Raw genomic sequence first — 21,102 nt, forward strand, 5'->3', positions numbered from 1 at the left:
TTGGGACACTGGGACAGGTAAGCAGGCCGGCTGAGGGTGAGGCCTGTGGCACCCTGCTTGTGCGCAGCTCGATCCCTCAAACAAAACAAAACAAAACAAAAGAACAAACCAGCGCCGGGCGGTGGTGGCGATCACCTGTAATCCCAGCACTCGGGAGGCAGAGGCAGGCGGATCTCTGTGAGTTCGAGGCCAGCCTGGGCTACCAAGTGAGTTCCAGGAAAGGCACAAAGCTACACAGAGAAACCTGTCTCGACAAACCAGAACAAACAAACACAAAAAAAATGGTTTATTTTACTTTCTGCACGTTTTCGTGGGCTGTCTTTGAGTGTGGCAAGCGCTCAGACAGCCAGACACTTGCTCCGTTTATGGCTCCCTGCTTCAGGACACTCGCCCCAGCCTCTCTGAGAGCGTGGTTTTCTCTAGAGAAGTACAGGGCTGTGAAAATCCCCCACTGACTTCGGGTTTCGGTGGCCCGTCCCCCCCGCCACCGGGCACGGGAAGGCGTGGGAAGGCCGCGAGAAACTCTGAGCCCCCCCCCCCCCCCCCCGCGGGCTGGCAGGGGGCGTGGCCGCCGCGCGCCGCCGCGCAGGCGCGCTGCCTCCTCCGCGTGAGTGCGCGCGTTCCGGCGCGTGTCCCCGCGCGGGCTCCGTAGCGCGTGTGCAGCCTGACGCAGCCCCGCGGGCCCTCCTCCCGCTCTGCGGCGGCCGCGGCCGAGAGGAGTTCGGGGCGGGCGTGCGGGCAAGGGGGGGAGGCGAGGCGGCGCGCCGCGAGAGGAGGCGGCGGCGAGAGGAGGCGGAGGAGCAGCAGGCGCCGCCATGGCCGCGGCGCTCACCGACATGGCCGACCTGGAGGAGCTCTCCCGCCTCAGCCCGCTGCCCCCCGGCAGCCCCGGGCCCGCGGCGCGGGGCCGCGCCGAGCCGCCCGAGGAGGAGGAGGACGACGACGACGACGAGGCGGAGGCGGAGGCGGAGGCGGTGGCCGCGCTGCTGCTGAACGGCGGAGCGGGCGGCGGCGCGGGGGGGCGGCGAGGCGGAGACCATGTCGGAGCCGAGCCCCGAGAGCGCCAGCCAGGCGGGCGGGGACGAGGACGACGAGGAGGAGGACGACGAGGACGGGGGCAGCAGCAGCGGCGGCGCCGAGGAGGAGAGCAGCGCCGAGAGCCTGGTGGGCAGCAGCAGCGGCGGCTGCAGCGGCGACGAGACGCGCTCGCTGAGCCCGGGCGCGGCGAGCAGCAGCAGCGGCGATGGGGACGGGAAGGAGGGCCTGGAGGAGCCCAAGGGACCGCGGGGCGGCCCGGGCGGTCCGGGCAGTGGCGGCGGGAGTAGCAGCAGTAGCGTGGTGTCGAGCGGCGGCGACGAGGGCTATGGCACCGGGGGAGGCGGGAGCAGCGCGACCTCCGGGGGCCGGCGGGGCAGCCTGGAGATGTCGTCGGACGGGGAACCGCTGAGCCGCATGGACTCGGAGGACAGGTCAGTGCGCCGCCAAGGGGACTCCTCCGGGACCTGACCGAGGGCACTCTAACCGGACCCCGGCGAGGGGACTCGGGGGACTCTGCGTGGGCCCCGTCCAGGGGACTCCTCGCGGACCCCATGAGGCGGCTCCCTTGCCCGGTCCCCTCCCACCTCCTGCGGGGACCCTTGGCCCAGCCCGGGGCCCTGCTTGCGCCGATCCTTCGTCCTATCTAGACTCCCCGGCTCCGCTGAGGGGTCCAAGGGGACTTTCTCGCCGCAGTCCTTTCCGTTCCTTGCCCCTCCTTCCCCACCCCGCTCGCCCTGGGAACGAACGTCTTGGTCGCGATCTCCCTGGCCCCCTGACGCTGGGACCCTAGACCCGGAATACTTTCCCTCCGCGGTCTCCCGCCCCCCGAATTCTCGGCCCCTCCCCCAGATCTCAACTCGGAAATCCCTGGCGGCCGCCGCGCCCCTCTCTCACCACTGAGCGGCTTCCAACTCCTCACCATCCCCCTCAACTCTCCTTTCCCCACCCTCCTTCCCTCGGCGCGGCTCTCCTTTTGGATCGAAGGACGACTCTATCCCGGAGACAGCCCCCCAAAGTGGCCCAGACGCTCCAGCCGAGCTCCAGAGGCCCTTGATGTACACCTCGGTACACAAGGTTAGCTTCGTGCAGCGGTGTTCGGGAACACTTGTCAGAACTGTAATTGACAAGTGTTTTCCAATATGGCTGGTCTCCTGGATCTCACAGAACTAACTTGTGCAGGGAGGAGACCCCAACCCTGGCTTTTCTTTACTTTTCAAAAGACTGTTGGTTTGTTGTTATATGTAGTCACTGCTCCCCACATCCCTCATGTCAGTTGTGTCATCTCTAAGGGGATTTGAACCTTGATCATCAAATCTGAAGGAAAGTTTAAAATACAGGAAAACCATTGTGAAAAGGAGCAGTGTGAATCGATGCCCTTTACAGGAACTTTGCCGAATCAGAAAGAATTGGAGTCACAGCCACGAACGTTTTAAAAAATTAGAATGTGGCTTTTAAAACGGCATGCATAGTGATACTTTGATGTGGGAGTCATGTCCCCCTTGATTTTTTTTTTTTTTTTAAAGTCACGTATAGGGGAGATGTCTGGAGGAATTAGCTCTTTTCTAAAACTTGTTAGAAGTAACAATGTACTACCATTTTTCTAGATAGAAAATTTAAGAAATGCAGTATGCTTCGGTTGCTGCTCTAATTTTTGATTGCTTTGTAGAATTTCATAATTGAAGTGGTCGATTTTTAATGTACTTTTAAAAGAATCTCATGTTCTTTTTGTTTCTAAAGTACATTAACTTGCTCATCTGCTAGTGTTTTGATGATTTATAAGTCAATAGTGATTTCTCTCTTTGGGTTGTATTTTGTGGGACTGGGAGCGTTGTCTGGCAAATAACATGAACCCATTTGCTGTCACTTGAGAATCTTTTCTACATACCTTAGCCTCTGAATACTGGGTTCACACCCTCCAGCATGCCTGGATTTTGATTTGAAGTTTAAGCATTCTGAAGTCTTCAGGAATTCTGGTTGTTAACTAATAAAGATGAACATGTTATAGTTAATGATATGGGAATATTCTGAAAAAAGTTTTCAGGAATTCTTTTTGACACTTTAAAACCTAGACAAATAAATACTTGTTCTCTCTCCTCCAACATTCTTTACAACAGGGTTTCACTCTGTAGCCCAGGATAGTCTGGAATTCACAAAAATCCTCAGTCTCCCAAATGCATGAACCACCAAGATGTAGCTCAAGAAATGGATCTTAAATGGGTGTAAAACAGACTGCTCCTTAGAAAAAGGTAGAAAATTGTGCTGAACTTGGTGGATGTAGTAAAGATTTATTTATTATGTACACAGAAGAGGTTGCCAGATCTCATTACAGATGGTTGTGAGCCACCATGTGGGTGCTGGAAATTGAACTCAGGACCTCTGGAAGAGCAGTCAGTGCTCTTAACCTCTGAGCTATCTCTCTAGCCCCGGAGATAGATAGCATCTTTAAAAAAAAATTAGAAGTTCATGTGGGGCAGCTTATTTTGGGGGTTGCTCTCTGCTGCAGGAAACTGTTACCCGGTAAAAAACTTGTCTGCCCTTGAGAAACACTAGTTGATTCAAACGACACAATGAAGCATGTGCTATTATTCACTGTAGTGTATGTTTCATTGATGACATCTACCATCTCTTCTTTGCTTTTAGTGCACACACGTGCACATCCATGTTTCCATGTTCCCATTTCATTCTCACATTTTTGATGCAGAAGAGGGGTTATTTTAACTTTATTTAGCAGATGGGGAAGCAAATTGAGTGTCTCACTGAAAACAGTATTTGTGAAGATGCAGCTGGATGTGAAACAAGGTTTGCAACTCTTATTTCTCCCTCACAAGAGTTGGGATAACTCTTTGACTTTTTTAGTTTTTAAGGAAGAAAGGGATTGTTTTGGCCTGCAGTTCTGGGTGTGTGTGTGATACAACTCATCATGGCAGTGTGCAGGGAAGGCGTTGGGGCGTGAGAGGAAGCTGGCTGGTCACAATATGTTCGCATTATGAGATTGGGTCTGAGAAGAGCCCGTGGATTGGTTTATTTTTTAGACAAGGTCTCTGTGTAGTCCTGGCTGTCTTGGAACTCTCTATGCAGACCAGGCCAGCCTCAAACTCAGTGTATTTCCACTGGACAACACTTGGCTGCCGAGAGAAAACCTTAGAGATGTTCCTGAGGGAGCTGTCCACCCATAATTTGTGGGAGGAGGGAATAAAGTCCATGATGGCTAGGGAAGGTGTGGCTGGAGTGGCTTACAGCTCTGGCCTAAACAAGTGGTATTGTACAGCTTAGAGGTGTCGCTGCCCCTTCCCCATTACCTCCTTTCAGGAGATGGTGAATTTCTGCTTAAGCAAATTTGGTTTCATTTGGTATATTAATATCCAATTTTGTTATAACTCAGTGAAGAATAACATTGCTATCAAAAGACCAGATAAGGTTAAAACAACAATCAAACATACTTCCTTTTTCCTTTTTTCAACACTTATGTATGGGTGGGTGGGTGTGCATGTATAGATGCATGTATACCATGACACACTTGGGGAGTTCAAAGAGGACTTGCCAGTTCTCTCCTTCCATCTGTATGATCTGTGGGAATGAAACTCAGATCAGCTGGCTTTCAGCAAATGCATTTACCTCCTGAGCTTTCTCATTGGCCCATTCATTCTTACTTTCCTAATACTTTTAAGCATTGGCGACTGAAAAATGCTATTGTGGTGATCATTTCAGGGTAGTAGCTTTATCACCTGTGTGAGGAATACTTACTAGTGAAATTAGTTTGTAGCCTTGATGGTTTTGAACTATGCCCTTGGCTTTGAGCTTTATATTTCAGAGTTGGTTTAAGTTTGGAAAAGAAACAGTTGTCTGGTTTAGACAGACAGTCTGGTTTAGACTGGCCTGGTGCTCACTGTGACCTGGGCACTTAGTCTTCCACTCATGGCAGTCTTCCTGCTTTGACTTTAGTCTCTTGAGTGTGGGGATTACAGGTGAGCTGTCATGCTGCCTTGCGTCCAGTCTGTGGACTCATAGTTGATTTCATGGAAGGGAGTTTTGTGATGGGTGGACAGATATGATAGTTGAAAAGTCCTTTGAAAAGGTTGAGACTTGTGGTAGCAAGTCCTACCACACACAGCTCAGCAAACCTGATTAATCAAAAGTGGAAAATGTTAGATTTTATACTTTGCCTGTCACATTTGTTATGGTTGAAGTTGCCCTGGAGAATTTGATAGTTAGTGCAGTGGACTGTAAGTGCCATTTCACATTTCAGCATGGGCCACTTAGGCAGTTGGGCAGGAGCTTCAGTTAGCTCAAGGCCTCAACCCTTCCATAGGACAGTTTGTATGGCATCAATGTGGACTCGGTAGTTTCACCTAGATTGGTCTGGGAAGGAGCAAAAGGGAAGCCACAGAGCTCTTTGACCCAGATAGACCTCTGATAAGTGTTTTATTTAGTTTATGTATTGGTGTTTTGTCTCCAGTTATGTCTGTACACGTGTGTGCTTGATGCCATTGGAAGCTCTGGAACTAGAGTTCCAGATGGTTCTGAGACACCATGTGGTTTTGGGAATTGAACATAGGTTTCATGGAAGAATAGCTCTAGTTCTTACCAACAGAGTGATCTGCAGCTCCTGTAAGCTTTTCTGTTTCTATTTTAGTCTCTGATACATTTAATTGCTTGTTCACTTATGAGTGAAACAAGCTCTTAAACCCCCAAAACTTACAGGTTACCTGCGGAGTGTGGTGCAGTCCTGTAATCTCATCACTGATAGGCACAAGCAGGAAGATCATGACCAGATCAACCATGAGGTTGGCTTATCTTATCCTACATGAGTTCCAGGCCAGCCAAGGCTTATCCAGATCTTGAATCAAAACAGTCACCTCAAACCCCCCCCCCCCCCCCCATGAAACCAAATGCAAACATAACATAACAAATTACTGCTTTTCTGGCTGCTTTGGGGTTGTGTGTGCTTTGGGGTGGCCTGGAACTTACTCTTTAGCTCAGGCTACCCCTGAACCCATGTTGATCCACCTGCCTTGGCCTCCCTTATGATGGAATCACAGGCATGAGCCACCACTCTCAATTTTTTCCACTACATTTATTTATTTATTTTGGTGTGTGTGTGTGTGTGTGTGTGTGTGTGTGTGTGTGTGTGTGTGTTTGTTTTGAAATCAGAGGACAGCTTGTGGGATTGGGTTTTTCCTTCCATCATGTTAGTACTTGGGATTGAACTCATTGTCTAGATCCCCTGAAACTGAAGTTATAGGCAGTTGTGAGACACCACATGGGTGATGGGCCTCGAACCTGGATCTTTTTCACTGCTGAGCCATCTCTCCAGTCCCCTACCCTCTATTTATTTTAAAACCAAGGTCTCATCTAGTGAAAGCGAACCTGGAACTCACTTTGTAGACTAGGCTGGCCTCAAACATTGGTTGCTGGGATCATAGGCATGATCACTTACACTTGGTGGCAGTTTTTAAAGGGAATTTTTTTTTCTTTTTGCTTTTTTATATGTTTATTTGTGCATGGAGATCAGATGACAATTTGTAGGAGTCAGTTTTCTCTTTTAACTTTCATGTGGTTTTTGGGTATTGAACTCAGGTATCCAGGCTTTGGGAGCAAGTGCCTTGACCCACTAAGCCATGTCACTGGCCTGGCAGATACTTGTCCCTCAGACTGTTTCTGTAGCCCTGTCTGTCCAGGAACTCCATTTGTATACCAGGTTGCCCTAGAATTCACATAGGTCCGACTCATTTTTTTCAAATGTCAATTTGGATTACATTTTTCCCCCTGGAATTTATAAAAATATTTTGTTTTGTTTTTGTTGTTGTTTGGGTGTTTGTATCTGTGTTGGGTCTGTGTGAGTGCAGGTGCTGAGAGGCCAGGGATATCAGATCCCTCAGAGTTTCTTGTGGACCAGTCACTTACTTGCTTGGGTCCTGTGCAAGAGCTGTCTTCAGCCCCCTGGAAATGTTTTTAACAAAGTAAAAGGTCACATTTTATTGTATAAGTGTATTAAAGTTAGGTGTTTACTGTTAGTCTGAGCATGATTATGATCACTTCTGTCTCCAGCTAGATGAGAACTGTGTGCATGGAGTAATGTTAAAGGGCTGTGTACTTCAGAAACACACCCAGTATGAAATGTGGAGAGTGGCCATAGAATAAAGCAGCTTGCTTGTTTTCCACAGACTGCATTTCATCATTGTTGCATAAAGTCCCTTTTGACCAATTTAGTGAATGCTGCTGTGTCTTGGGGAGAAAAATCCTTTGTCTTTCTCTAGAGAAGTCATTGTGGGGGTAGACAGTAAACTTTTTAAAATTTTGATTAGAAAAACCCATTCTGAATGTTTGGTTTACTGTGATAATGAGTTGTAATTAGGGTAATAATAGTAATACTATCTTGGTTTTGGTTAATGATTTTTAATGTGCCTCTAATTTTTTGTGATCAGCTCTGTGACAGAGTCATGTATTTTATTTACCTCAAGCTCTCTCTCCAACCCCTCATCCTGAATTTTTGTTTGTTTTTGTTTTTCGAGACAGGGTTTCTCTGTGTAGCTTTGCACCTTTCCTGTAACTCGCTTTGGAGACCAGGCTGGCCTCGAACTCACAGAGATTTGCCTGCCTTTGCCTCCCAAGTGCTGGGATTAAAGGCGTGTGCCACTGCCACCACCACCCAGTTTACATCCTGAGTTTTTAATCATTTCTTTTTTGAGTAGGGGTCTCACTATGTACCTCTGGCTGGTTTGGAACTCACAGGGATCTGCCTGCCTTTGTCTCCCAAGTGCTGATATTAAAGGCGTGCACCACCATGCCTAGCTAGAGCAATCGTTCTAGTAAGTGGCAGTATTATAGGTGGAAGGAGAACACCTGTTAGTGTTTACAGTTAAATTCAGGGTCTTTTGTAGGATCTTAAGATCATCAACAATTTGCAAAATAGGTTACTCTTTATTACTCACAAAGTTGAAAGTTTTCTAGACATAGCTCATCTCTTTGTAATCTCAGAGCCAGCCTAGAACACATAGCAAGACTATGTGAGTCAAATACAACCCAACCCAACCCAACAAGAAACTTAAGGTTATAGTGTTCACCATGATTCTATTAAATTGTCATAGAGCTATAATTTTCTCTCCATTTTAAGTGGTTTTCATTCCATATGTATGGTTATATGTTTGTGTTTCTTTCTGTTTATCTCTCCTCTCCCTTTTGTTTGCTCAAACTGGCCTGGAATTGACCATGGATCAGGCTGCTGTCCCCAGTTGAGATTCCCTCAGGTAACGAGGTTGTATTCAGTAGACAGCAGCAGCTAACTAGGAGACTACCCTTGAACTTTGTGCAATCTTCCTGCCTCCCTCTGAAGCTCAGGGTTCCCAGGTGTGAGTCATGCTCCTGGCATCTTGAGACCGACCACTTAGTGCTGCTAGGTCAAAACTTCTGGGGATTTTCCTCCTCTGAGGGTTACAGACATGTCACACCAGGTGACTTGGCCAATGTTCTATCTTGAAAAAACGGGAATTTTGGAATACTTGTTTATCATGTATAGATGCATGAGTCCTTAGGTTCTGTCCCTAACCCCCTATAGCCATGAGGGGTTTGTAATAATTAGGTAAGTTGAAGGGGTTGTAAAGATCCTGTTTTTCATTAATAAGGGGAAGAGCCTGATCTGGTAGAGATTAGGGAAGTTCTTATGGGAAGCCTCAAATCAGAACCTTCATTTCTTGAAGGGTTGGGAGTGTGTATTCTCTGTAGTTGGAGAGCTTCTCTCTAGCCCCCACCAAGCCCTATTAGTCCAACAACCCACTTATAAAATAAACACACAGACATTCATATTATTTAAACTGCTTGGCCATTAGCTCAGGCCTACCATTGTCTAGCTCTTCCTCTTATATTTAGTCCATTTCTATTAATCTATGCTTTGCCACGTGTCACCAGTACCTTATGTCTTCTCTCATGGCGGTGGCTGGCAGCGTCTCCTCCCAGCCTTCCTGTTCCCCACCTTCTCCTCCTCCTTGCCCCGCCTACCCTATCTTCCTGCCTGGCTACTGGCCAATCAGCACTTTATTTATTTTAACCAATCAGAGCAACACATTTGACATACAGAACATCCCACAGCAATTCTCTAAGTTCATGGTACCTTAATCCTTTCCTGTTACAAGCTAAGAGCTCAGTGGTTCCCAGCCCTTTAAATAGAAAAGTGCTATTATCACAGTAGTGGACATTTTGATGTCTGTTGTTGAGAAAATAGAATTCAAAAACAATTTACAGGGTACAATGCTGCAGTTAGAATAAATTCTGGTGTTCTCTACTGCCCAGCAGGGCAATTATTGTAAATAACAGAATAGCTAGGAGAGTTTTGGGTGTACTACAACAGATGATAAATGTTTAAGGTTATGGGATGTTCATTAGCCTAGTTTACTCATCATTCATTGTACAGTTATTGAAACATCACTTTACTCCGTAAGTGTGTACAGACAGCTATGTATTGATCAAAATTAAAGAAAAAAATAAGAATTTGCAGTAGTGGTTGAAATTTTTCCTCAGATGAAATTTTCTATACACATAAGTTAAAATGGTATTTGATTAGAATTGATTGGGGAGGCAGTCTTTAAAGTTGTTGTTTATGTTACATTTTAATTTATTTCATATGCATGTAGGCAAGCATGTCAAGGCATGGGTGTGGAGGTCAGAACAGCTTTTTAGGAGTCTGTTCCGTCTCATGGCAGGTCTTGAGCATGCTGAACAGAGTGCCTCCTCACTGAGCTACCCTTCTAGCTCTACCACTGTAGCTCTACCATTGTTGCTTTGTTTGTTTTCTGAGACAGTCTCAGATTTTAACCCAGGTTGGCCATGAACTCAGTGATCCTCTCCTCAGCCTCTTAGTGTGGGGATCAGAGATGTAAACTACCATGCCCAGTGCCCAGTTCCAAAGTGAGTGTTTCTTTTTAATTCGTTTGGAGCTGAGAGTGATCTTGCATTTCCTATCTTTCTGCCTTCACCTGCCAAGTACTGAGATTATAGGGGCACCGCCATGCCTGTTTTGTGTGGTGCTAGCGAGTGAACCCAGGAGTTCTGTGCATGCAAGTAAGCCATCTCAGCTATGCCCCTAGCTCTCTTTTATTTCTTCCTTTTTTTTCTCTCTAGACTGGGTTTCACTTTTGAAGCCCTGGCTCTTCTGGAACTCACTTTGTAGTCCAGGCTGGCCTGGAACTCACTGAGATCCTCCTGTCTCTGTCCCAAGTGCTGGGATTAAAGGTGTATGCCACCACCATTCTCCCTTTCTTTTCTTTTCTTTCCTTTCTTTTTTTTTTTTAATTATTAATTTTATTTTGTGAATGTGCTTGTGTGTGTTGTGTGCATTCACATACGTATTTGTGTATGCATGCATATGTACTGGCATGCTTGTGTATGTGTGCACTGATGTGAGGGGTGAGAGTAACAACTTGCTGGAGTTGGTTCTCTCTACCATATGGATCCTGGGATTGAACTCAGGACACCAAGTTTGGCAAGTGCTTCTATAACCCATTTTGAGCTTTTTCATAATAAAAATGTGAGGAACCAGGTGTGATGGTGTAACTGTAATCCTGGTACTCAAGGCCTGGGCCAACAAGACCATCTCAGAACAAAACAAAACCAGCTACCACTACCCACAAACTGAAAACATACATTTTTCTTTTTGAGCTGAAGATTGAACCCAGTGCTAGGCAAGTGCTCTACCACTGAGCTAAATCCCGAACCCCAGAAAACAAGTTGTGACTAGGCTGGGTGTGGTAGTGTACTCCTGTAATTCTGAGGCTGAAGAGCTTGAGCTACCTAGCAAGATCTCACAAAGTAAGGTCGATGGGCATTTCAGTCTTTGTTAGATAGAGATTAAAATGAAAGTGTAAACAGCACCAGCCTGGGTAGCATGACAAGACTGTCTCAATAGGGGGTGGAGGCTGTCAAGATGGCTCAGTAGGTGAAAGTGCCTTCCCCCAAGCCTGATGATCTGAGCTGGTGGAAGGACAGAAACAACCCTGCAAGTTGTGTCTCTCCCAAGAAATAAATACTGTTTCTATCAATCAATACCTTCATTTTAGTATCTGCCCTTCAGAGATCTGAAAACTCAAGCAAGTTCCTAAGAAGTCACTTAAAAAGCCACAGAATATCTGGGAGTTATGGGCATGAAACTCAGCCTGAAAAAAACAACAAAACCAGAAACCGTGGTACAGGCACAAAATGAGTGGTAAATAATCTCCATCCCTAGAGGCAAAAGCAAGTTAATCTCAGCACCAGGGAGACTGAGACAGGATGGCCTCAGAGTTACAGATCAGACTGGTTGCAGAGTGAGGCCTTGTATCAGAAAACAAAAACAATTTATTTACCCCCTCCCCCAGTTTCTCTGTGTAGCCTTGACTGGCCTGGAACTTGCTCTACAGACCAGGCTGGCCTGGAACTCAGAGATCCACCTGCCTCTGCCTCCCAAGTGCTGGGATTAATGGTGTGCTCCACAGCTGCCTGGCTAAAAATCAAAATTTAAAAAGGGACTGAAAACCAATGCTCTTAAGCAGTTAAGAGCATTGGTTTGTACTCTTAGAGGACCTGGTTCAATTCTCAGGACCAACATGGTAATTTACAACCACCTATAAATCCAGTTCCCTCCACTAGTGTCCTTGGGCACCAAGTGGTGCACAGACAGGCAAAAAGTAAAAAATCAAAAACACTTGCATACAGTTAAAAAAAAAGGTGTGATGGCACACTTAATTCAGCACTTGGGAGGCAGAGACAGTGTCTTTGAGTTATCGGGCCAGTCTGGTCTACATGGACAGCCAAGGGGCTATAGAGAGAGAGAGACCCTGTCTCAAAAAAACCAAAGATATAAAAAATAAAAGGACAAATGTTCATGGTAGGCAGTGCCACTTACCCAGCACTAGTTCGGTGCAGGCCAGAAAGTCATGAAAAGTTTAATTTTAAGGTCATGCTGTACTACATATTGATCTGATAGCTAGCCTGGTCTTCAGGTGACCAGGGAAAAGGCCAAAATTGCTACCGCTCACCTTCTTCTGATTTTGCTAGTCAGTGTAGACAGGCAGAAATCGCTCCGCTGGAGCCCCCTAGGATGCAGTTCTGCAGGTGTAACAGATGCCTTCCCTATAGATTAAAAAATCTTTAGAGCTTGGTTATCTACCATACCATCCTTGTCTTGGTACCCAGGTGTCAAAGCAGAGAATGAGTCCCTGGAAGGCCTCCAGCATTGTGGGGAGCTGCCCTGCTGTACCCACAGTGCTTGGAGTCACAGGACTCCTTGCAGTTCATGGAAGTGAACCTGACCTGGCACTCTTAAGAATGTCAGCAGTGGGTACTGTGGTATTGGTAGAAATGTAGGCTGAGCTAGTGGGCTGATGGGCTGGGCCACACAGCTCTTCCCTCTGCTCCATTTTCAGCTTCTGACAGTGGATGAGTGGAGCCTCAATTCCCTCCTCCTTTTGGTCAGGTATGGCTAGTGCCTTGTATGCCTCCTGACCAGGAGGGTCCATCTAGGAGTGTATCTGCCTCCCAGGTCTTAAGGCATTGAGGACTCATGATGTGGGAGGTTCAGGGGATGCTGAAGGACAACTCCTGACTGCAGCTTAGTAAGTGCAATTTCTAAAATTCCAGTTTCTTAGTTTGCTCAAGGACCAGAGAAGATTTATTTAGGTTTTGGTAACTTCAGTTCTCGTTCGTGTTCTCTCTCTCTCTCTCTCTCTCTCTCTCTCTCTCTAATGGTTTGACTTGTAGGGTCTAGCTTATGCTAAGAAATATTCTCCTATTATGTGTCCAGACCCTGTGACTCCTTTAAGATTTATTCACAGTGGATCTCATTCTCACTCTCCCAAGCTGCCCTCCCAAGTGCTAGGATTGTGGTTAGTACCCATGGCACCTAGCTTTGTATTTGATTGTGAGGCCGTGTTGTGTTTTTATCTTGTACTTCATTGCCTGCTAATGCTGTGGGATGTTCTGTATGTCAGATGTGTTGCTCTGATTGGTTAATAAATAAAACACTGATTGGCCAGTAGCTAGGCAGGAAGTATAGGCGGGACAAGAAGAGAAGAGAATTCTGGGAACAGGAAGGCTGAGTCGGAGAGACACTGCCAGCCGCCGCCATGACAAGGGAGATGTAAGGTACCGGTAAGCCACGAGCCATGTGGCAACTTATAGACTAATAGATATGGGTTAATTTAAGATAGAAGAATTAGATAGCAAGAAGCCTGCCATGGCCATACAGACTCAGTTGGGTCTGAGCGGCTGTGGGACTGGCGGGTGAGAAAAATTTGTCCTGACTGTGGGCCAGGCAGGAAAACTCTAACTACAAAGAGGAAACTCGAGCTACAAGCTAATTTCAAAGCAATGCAGTTGAATGGAGAATTTTGGTCAGTATACATTATTTGTATAGATCAGAATATCATATGTAATTCACGTTGGTAAATTTCTAGGAGTAACAGCCTTTTTCTTCTCTTGTAGCATAAGCAGTACTCTAATGGACGTAGACAGCACAATTTCCAGTGGGCGTTCAACTCCAGCAATGATGAACGGACAAGGGAGCACTACTTCTTCAAGCAAACACATTGCCTATAATTGTTGTTGGGACCAGTGCCAGGCGTGCTTCAACTCTAGCCCAGACCTGGCAGACCACATCCGTTCCATACACGTAGATGGTCAGCGCGGAGGGGTTGGTTTTACCATTTTTTTTTTCATTCTGTTTTGGTTGTATTCATTTATAATTGCCAGTAGAATTTTATTTTTCTCTTCATGAAAGGAATTGGGGAATTGCCCCTCATTTTCTGTTATCTTCCTGTTTACTTGCTAGGATTATATGAAAGTAGGATATATAATTTTTTGGGTTTCAGTTTGCTCCTAGATACTATTTTGAAGAAGTGAGCCCTTTAAAGCTCTTAGAAGTAGTTCTTAGAAATATAAATGGACACAGTGAGTTCCTAGGTTCTGGCACTGAAGGGGAAAGCATCTGGGAATGGGCAGCATCCCTGTGGCTCTTGGTCGAAGCCTCAGCTACAATGACGGATTTGGCCAGCCTGAGAGAGGGTGCCAGGGTTGGTACATGATGCTCCTGTAATGCAAAGGGACTGGCCATCTTTCCTAGGGTCAGAAGTCATGTAAGAAGATGTTCTGATCAGTCAGTGTTTTCCTATACCCTTGCAGAGTTGGCTTAGTAAAAGGCTCACTTTGGAGCCTTTCCTGGAGCTCATTTAATTTTTTCGTTTAATATCATGTGATGTAATGTCTAGAGCCAACCAAGTTAGGTCAAAGTACATCAACTATTGTTTTCATGTAAGGTCTTACTTTGTAGTCTAAGATAGCCTTCCTGAGTAATTATTTGTTCTTAACTGTATCTAGTTGACCATAGTTAGTACATTTTTCAGAAACTAATATTACCTTGTAAATACAGATAATACTAGGCCATACCTCACTGTTTTTGTTTGTTTGAGACAGGGTTTCATTCACTGTGTATCTGGCTGGCATAGAGCCTGCTAATATTGTCACTGCGGAGGTAGACTGATGCTAATCTGGTTAAAATTGCCATAGATAGTTTAAGTGAGTTAAACTTTTTGGAGTCAGATTGCTACTTAAACTGGATGAAGCATGTAGCTGTGAGAGAATGAATGCTTGGGTAGCGTGCAGGAGACTGACCCTGTGTTGAATCACAGGGATTAGAATAGGCAACTCTGGAAGTGTTTTAGCATTTTGATCAGTGGGGTTGCCTTTCATCTTTCCTTTAAAGCTGGGCACAGTGGCATGCATCTTTAATCCCAGCTTTTGGGAGACAGAAGCAGACTGATTTCTGAGTTTGAGGCCAGCCTGGTCTACATAATGTGTTCTAGGACAGTCAGAACTATACATAGTGATATCCTGTCAAAAAAACAAAACAACACAACAACTCCACCAATCAAAATATCTTTAAGAAATAATTGTCCTTAAAATGATGCAATATGTCTTCTTTTTCTCTTTCTTTTTTTTAAATATTTATTTATTTGTTATGTATACAGCTTGTGTGACTGCAGACCAGAAGAGGGCACCAGATCTAGTTACAGATGGTTGTGAGCCACCATGTGGGTACTGGGAATTGAACTCAGGACCTCTGGGAGAGCAGTCAGTGCTCTTAACCTCTGAGCCATCTCTCAAGCCCAGCAGTCTTTTCTTATACTTGAGGAATAAATGGTTGTCTTAAGTTTCATATGTCTGAGTAGCCAGGCATACTTCCACTTGGTCTGCTGGTGAACTCTGTTCACCTTAAGTCTTTCACTGGAGTGAAATCCATTACCCCACCCAGTAAAGTAGATATTATTATCTTACCATATTTTAACCATATTGGTTTCCTGTTACAGATATGCTCTTTTTGTTTGTTTGTTTGTTTGTTTGTTTTTTTTTTTTTTTTTTTTGGTTTTTCAAGACAGGGTTTCTCTATGTAGCTTTGTGCCTTTCCTGGAACTCGCTTTGTAGACCAGGCTGGCCTTGAACTCAGAGATCTGCCTGGCTCTGCCTCCCGAGTGCTGGGATTAAAGGCGTGCGCCACCACCGCCTGGCTACAGATAGGCTCCTTTTAAGACACAAGTCTCTTGGGGCTGGAGAGATGGCTCAGAGGTTAAGAGCACCAGCTGCTCTTCCAGAGGTCCTGAGTTCAATTCCCAACAAGCACATGGTAGCTCATAACCATCTGTAATGAGATCTGGCGCCCTCTTCTGTATACATAATAAATAAATAAATCTTTAAAAAGAAAAAAGAAAAAAAAAAGACAAGTCTCACTGTGTAGCTGCCAGGCTCTCTTTAATTTACAATCCTGCCTTGCCTTTATGCTCAAATTGCAGTTGGGTACCACCATGCTGCCTTTTGTGAGCCTGTGCCTGATGCTATTTACTTTCTACAGTGGCATAAGCTTTTTTATCACTTGACTTAGCAACTATATATAGGATTAGGATCAGTGTTTACATAGAGATCACTTGGCATTTCGTAGTAGGTTTGAGAGAATTGAATCTTGGATCTTATGAATTAAATTGGCACACATCCTATGTGAATATTCTCAGCTATTTAAAGGCATGTAGAAAAAATGAAGTTAGACTAAGTTTCCTTTTTAATGGAACAAAGTTGAAGTTTATCATTAAAAAGTTTTGTGTGCTGGTGAAATGGCTTAGGGTGAAGGGGCTTTCTCAACAAAGTTGTCCTGTGTCCTCCTCATGAATGTTGTGTCTCAAAAGCCCACATACGGTACCAAAATAATAATTTAAACAGGGCTGGAGAGATGGCTCAGTGGTTAAGAACACTGACTGCTCTTGTGAAGATAAAAGTAAATAAAATCTAAAAAATAATGCTGGGCGGTGGTGGCTCACGCCTTTAATCCCAGCACTCGGGAGGCAGAGCCAGGCAGATCTCTGTGAGTTTGAGGCCAGCCTGGGCTACCAAGTGAGTTCCAGGAAAGATGCAAAGCTACACAGAAGAACCCTGTCTTGAAAAACAAAAAACCAAAAACCAAAAAAATAAACAATAGTATTTTTTTTTTTTTTTTTTTGAGACAGGCTTTCTCTGGCTTTGGAGCTTTTCCTAGAATTCACTGTGTAGCTTCGAACTCACAGAGATCTGTCTTTCTCTGCCTCCCAACCAAGTACTGAGACTAAAGGCATGCGTCACCACCACCTGGCTAATAATAATAATTTAAAGAGTTTTGGGACTGGAGAGTTGGCTTAGTGAGTAAGAGTGTTTGTTGCTTTTCCAGTAGACCTAGGTTTGATTCCTAAGACACACACACTGTTCATACCCATCAATAACTCCAGTTTCAGAGGATCTAGCACCCTCTTCTGAACCAGATGTGCAAGTGGTACAGACATATGCATAGAGAAAACACACGTAAAATAAACCTAAAAACAGCAGTTTTAGTATAGACTTACACACATGCAGTAAAGAAGAGAAGTAGTGACCAATCATGAGCCTAACTACCTGTGTACAAATCCAAAGATTTTGGGCAAAAGTGGAAGGCCTGACTCCGGCAAAATTATCCTCCTCACTTGAGCTGTGGCATGTGTGCTTGTCAAACACACACACACACACACACACACACACACACACAGAGATAGATAAAGAGAGAGAGAGAAAAGAAACAGTACATACTACTTGGGTATGGGCTTCCAATAAGGAGGGGGAGGGGAAAAAGGGATAAAGATAGATATAGATATGGGAGAAGGCTTGAGTGTTTGTTTTTTTTTAATATTTATTTATTGTGTATGCAGAGTTTTGCCTGTATGTATCCCTGCAGACCAGAAGAGGGCCCCTTGTCTCACTATAGATGGTTGTGAGCTACCATGTGGTTTCTGGGAATGGAACTCTGGACCTCTGGAAGAACAGCCAGTTCTCTTAACCTGAGCCATCTCTCCAGCCTCGAGGCCTGAGTTTGTTTGTTTGTTTCTTTTTTTTTCTGGAGCTGAGGCTAGTGCTCTACCAGAGTTTCTTTCTTTCTTTTTTTTTGTTTTTGTTTTTGTTTTTGTTTTTGTTTTTGTTTTTCAAGACAGGGTTTCTTTGTGTAGCTTTGGAGGCTGTCCTGGAACTCACAGAGATCCACCTGCCTCTGCCTCCCGAGTGATGGGATTACAGGCGTGTGCCACCACTGCCTGGCCAGAGTTTATTAACAATAGCCATATATATAAATTTTAGTGGCTCAAGATGTTTCATTTTTGTTTATGATTATTATTATTGTTATTGTTATTAGTTTGTTTTGAGACAGGGTTTCTTCTTGGCTGTCCTGGAACTTGCTGTGAGATCAGGGTGGCCTTAAACTCAAAGAGATCCACCTGCCTCTGCCTCCTGAGTGCTATGATCAAAGACATACACCACCACTGCCCGGCTTTTTTTTTTTTTTAAGATTTATTTTAGATATGTATTAATGTTTTGCCTGAAAGTGTGTTTGTATATCATGTGTTGAGAACAGAATTCAGGTCTTCTGCAGGAGCCAAAAACACTGAGCCATCTCTGTAGCTCTCTCATCATGTTCACTTGATAGATCATTTATATCATAGAGCTTATCGTGAAACCTTGGGATTTTTATAATCTTAGCAAAACGAACCTGACTTGGTATATTACTTTATTATAGATAAGATTATTACGATTGGGCTGGAGAGATGGCTCAGAGGTTAAGAGCACTGACTGCTCTTCCAGAGGTCCTTGAGTTCAATTCCCAGCAACCACATGGTGGCTCATACCATCTGTGATGACATCTGGTGCCCTCTTCTGGCCTACAGTCATACATGCTGTATACATAATAAATAAATCTTTAAAAAAAAAAAGATTATTACGATCAATCCATGTGAGTCTATTTAATGGGTAACAATGTAGTAAGATATAAATTGAGGAAATACACTCACAAATACAGATTGGAGTAGAAAGTTGAAGTCATCCTCTGATCTGACCAGGAGTAAATCCACATTGCAGGGAGAAGGCATGTGATCCTTCCCTCTTCCCTTGTTAAGATGTCACCATACCAACAGCAGGAAGCACCACCTCTGTTGGCAGTATAGCCCAAGGTCATGGGTGGAGCAAATACTACTACATTTCCCCTTTCTGTCTAAATAAGAAGGTTCTAAACTTAATGCAAATTGTATACAATAAGAATGATTATCACGGCAGTGGTGGCCTTTAATCCCAGCACTCACTCCAAAGCTACACAGAAAAACCCCGTCTCGAAAAACCAAAATAAATAAATAAATAAATAAAATAAAAGAATGATTATCAAGTATTGTCCAGGAAAACAAAAGGTAATATTGTATTACAAAAGTGGAACTACAACCAACAAGAATAACATCAAACAAGAAAGACATGCTAAGTGTCCAGAACATGGGTAAATGGCAAATTACCGAGATTATTCCAATCGCTGTCCTATCGTGAAGATTCTAAGCCTAGTACTAATATGTCCTAGCTAAGATATGAGAAGATTGTAACCATAACTATCTAGTCTTCAACTCCATCAGAAACCTAAGAAGGAAAATAATAATACCTGAGAAAATGGAAAATGCAAGCAAGCAGTTTCTGAAATTCTTGTGAGGATAGAGACTGCTGACAGCTTGGACAGTCACCTAAAGTTACTCAGCACCGTTGGGGCATCCAATTAGGCGACAGGATATCTGACAGACCATTTTCAGAAGCAGGAATTTTGAAAGACCATCTTATCCTGTCTTGGCAAGGTTCAGTAGTTGCTTTTCCTTGTGTCCTGCTCGTCCTGAAATGACAGCGTTCATGCTGTTAGCAGTTGAGGCAAGGGCAGGTCTTTGCCCAGCAGGCCAAGATGACAAACTTCCAAATGGAAATGTCTTCGATGCCCATCTTACTCTTAGATGTAAATTGGTGCTGCCAGGAGCAGACATGTTTCATTGTCCAGAAAGTCTAAGTTTTTAAAACATTTTAAATGCCGTATTCTGTAAGTCTTTGAAGTGTTTGAAGATTACCTACCTAATCAAAATATACCTTTATATACCTAAAAAATTTAACATGACTGTTTGATTATCCTAGATGACTATTAATTTGTATTTCTTAATTATATATTACAATTTTAAATGAGCTGCATAAATATAATACCTTAAGAGTAAAAATATGCATACATTATAACAAAGTTAACTTTAAATTTGTAATAAACTAAAATCTATAGAAATGTGAAACATTTTAAACAAGTTGTTGCTCTTTAAAAGTAGATTTAGTAATCTACCCTTCTTTCATCCTATCATCTATAATATCCCTTTTTCTTCTTTAGAAAGAGATTGCATTTATAATCAACCCCCTTTAAAAAGGCATTTATTGGGAATTTGGGCATAGCTTCTCATGCTACTTCCTACTGATTGGGGGCGCCGACAGTCTTTTGGGAATACTGAAAAAATGAAGAATTATAGTTAAATCTTGGCTGTAGTAGTCTGTGAGGTTTCATCAACCTTTCAGGGGTTGTTGGTTGATCAAACCATATTAGCCTGGAAGCAATCCCCAGGTTCTTATCTTCTGTGGACAAAAGCAGAACCTCTTTTCCAAAGTAACATATCCTTAGACACAAATTTTGAAGTCATGATACCTTTAAAATATACATACTGGTTTAACTCAGCAGCCTTTACAATCAGATGTCTCTCCAGTTAAAAATCCCAAAGACAACACAATCCAGATGTATATTTTCCGTCTTTATGTGGCTTAATATATATAAACATATATATTATATATTCACACACACACACACACACACACACACACAATGAGCTAAGGATCAAACCCAGGAGAGATTTTAAACTGTTAAGCTGTGTGGTGACTTTGGCTGTTGACACCCTCCCCCCAAGCTTTCCAACATGGTGGAGGTATGTTTACCACCAGCTCTGGGATCTATGCTCACAGCTAAGTTTGGGAGGCAGTGGTTTTATGCCTCCACCCAGCATTGTGTGGCCCCAACACTTTTTTTGCACTACCAAAAGCTAAATCTACCATGCAGTGTGCTTCATGGCTTGGAAACACCTTCATGTACCGTGGCAGGAATCAGCCACGCTGTAGGTCAAGCCCACACACCGTGAACCCACCGCCACAACTGTAGCTTAAGCCCGCATGCTGCGGCACCTCTGTATCACGGCTTGCCTAATGGAAACAACTAGGAAGCTGCTCTTGGCTCCACTTTAGAACCCTTTTTGAAAGCGTCCTCAGGTTTTGGATGGAAATTCTTGCCCATTACATTGGGTGCTGCTTATGATCAATCCACGTGAGTCTATTAAATGGGTAACAATTTACTAAGATATGAATTGAAGAAATACACTCACAAATGCAGAATGGAGTAGGCAGCTGAAGTAGTCCTCGGATCTGACTGGGAGGGAATCCCAGGAAGGGGCAGGGAGACCTCTTTCCCTTATAAGAGGTTAAGTCACGGACAGAGCAAATACCACTACATAAGGCCATTTAGCTCAGTGCCCCCCCACCCCCAGACAGGGTTTCTCTGTGTAGCTTTGCACCATTCCTGGATCTCACTCTGTAGCTCAGGCTGGCTTCAAACTCACTCACAAAGATCCGCCTGCCTCTGCCTCTGCCTCCCAAGTGCTGGGATTAAAGGTGTGTGCCACCACT

At 44.4% G+C, this 21,102-nt stretch overlaps 1 protein-coding gene across 1 annotated transcript in view; it reads left to right on the forward strand.

The window, feature by feature from the left end:
• Positions 1–682: 682 nt before the first annotated feature.
• Aebp2 (AE binding protein 2) overlaps positions 683–21,102 on the forward strand; it is a 50,733-nt gene continuing 30,313 nt past the window's right edge. Inside the window, 3 exon segments of the mRNA XM_036181459.1 lie at positions 683–1,015; positions 1,017–1,469; positions 13,489–13,696. Coding sequence (XP_036037352.1) covers positions 816–1,015; positions 1,017–1,469; positions 13,489–13,696 — 861 coding nt within the window. The 5' untranslated portion in view covers positions 683–815.

This window comes from Onychomys torridus, chromosome 3, assembly GCF_903995425.1.
Source record: "Onychomys torridus chromosome 3, mOncTor1.1, whole genome shotgun sequence".
Taxonomy (NCBI): domain Eukaryota; kingdom Metazoa; phylum Chordata; class Mammalia; order Rodentia; family Cricetidae; genus Onychomys; species Onychomys torridus.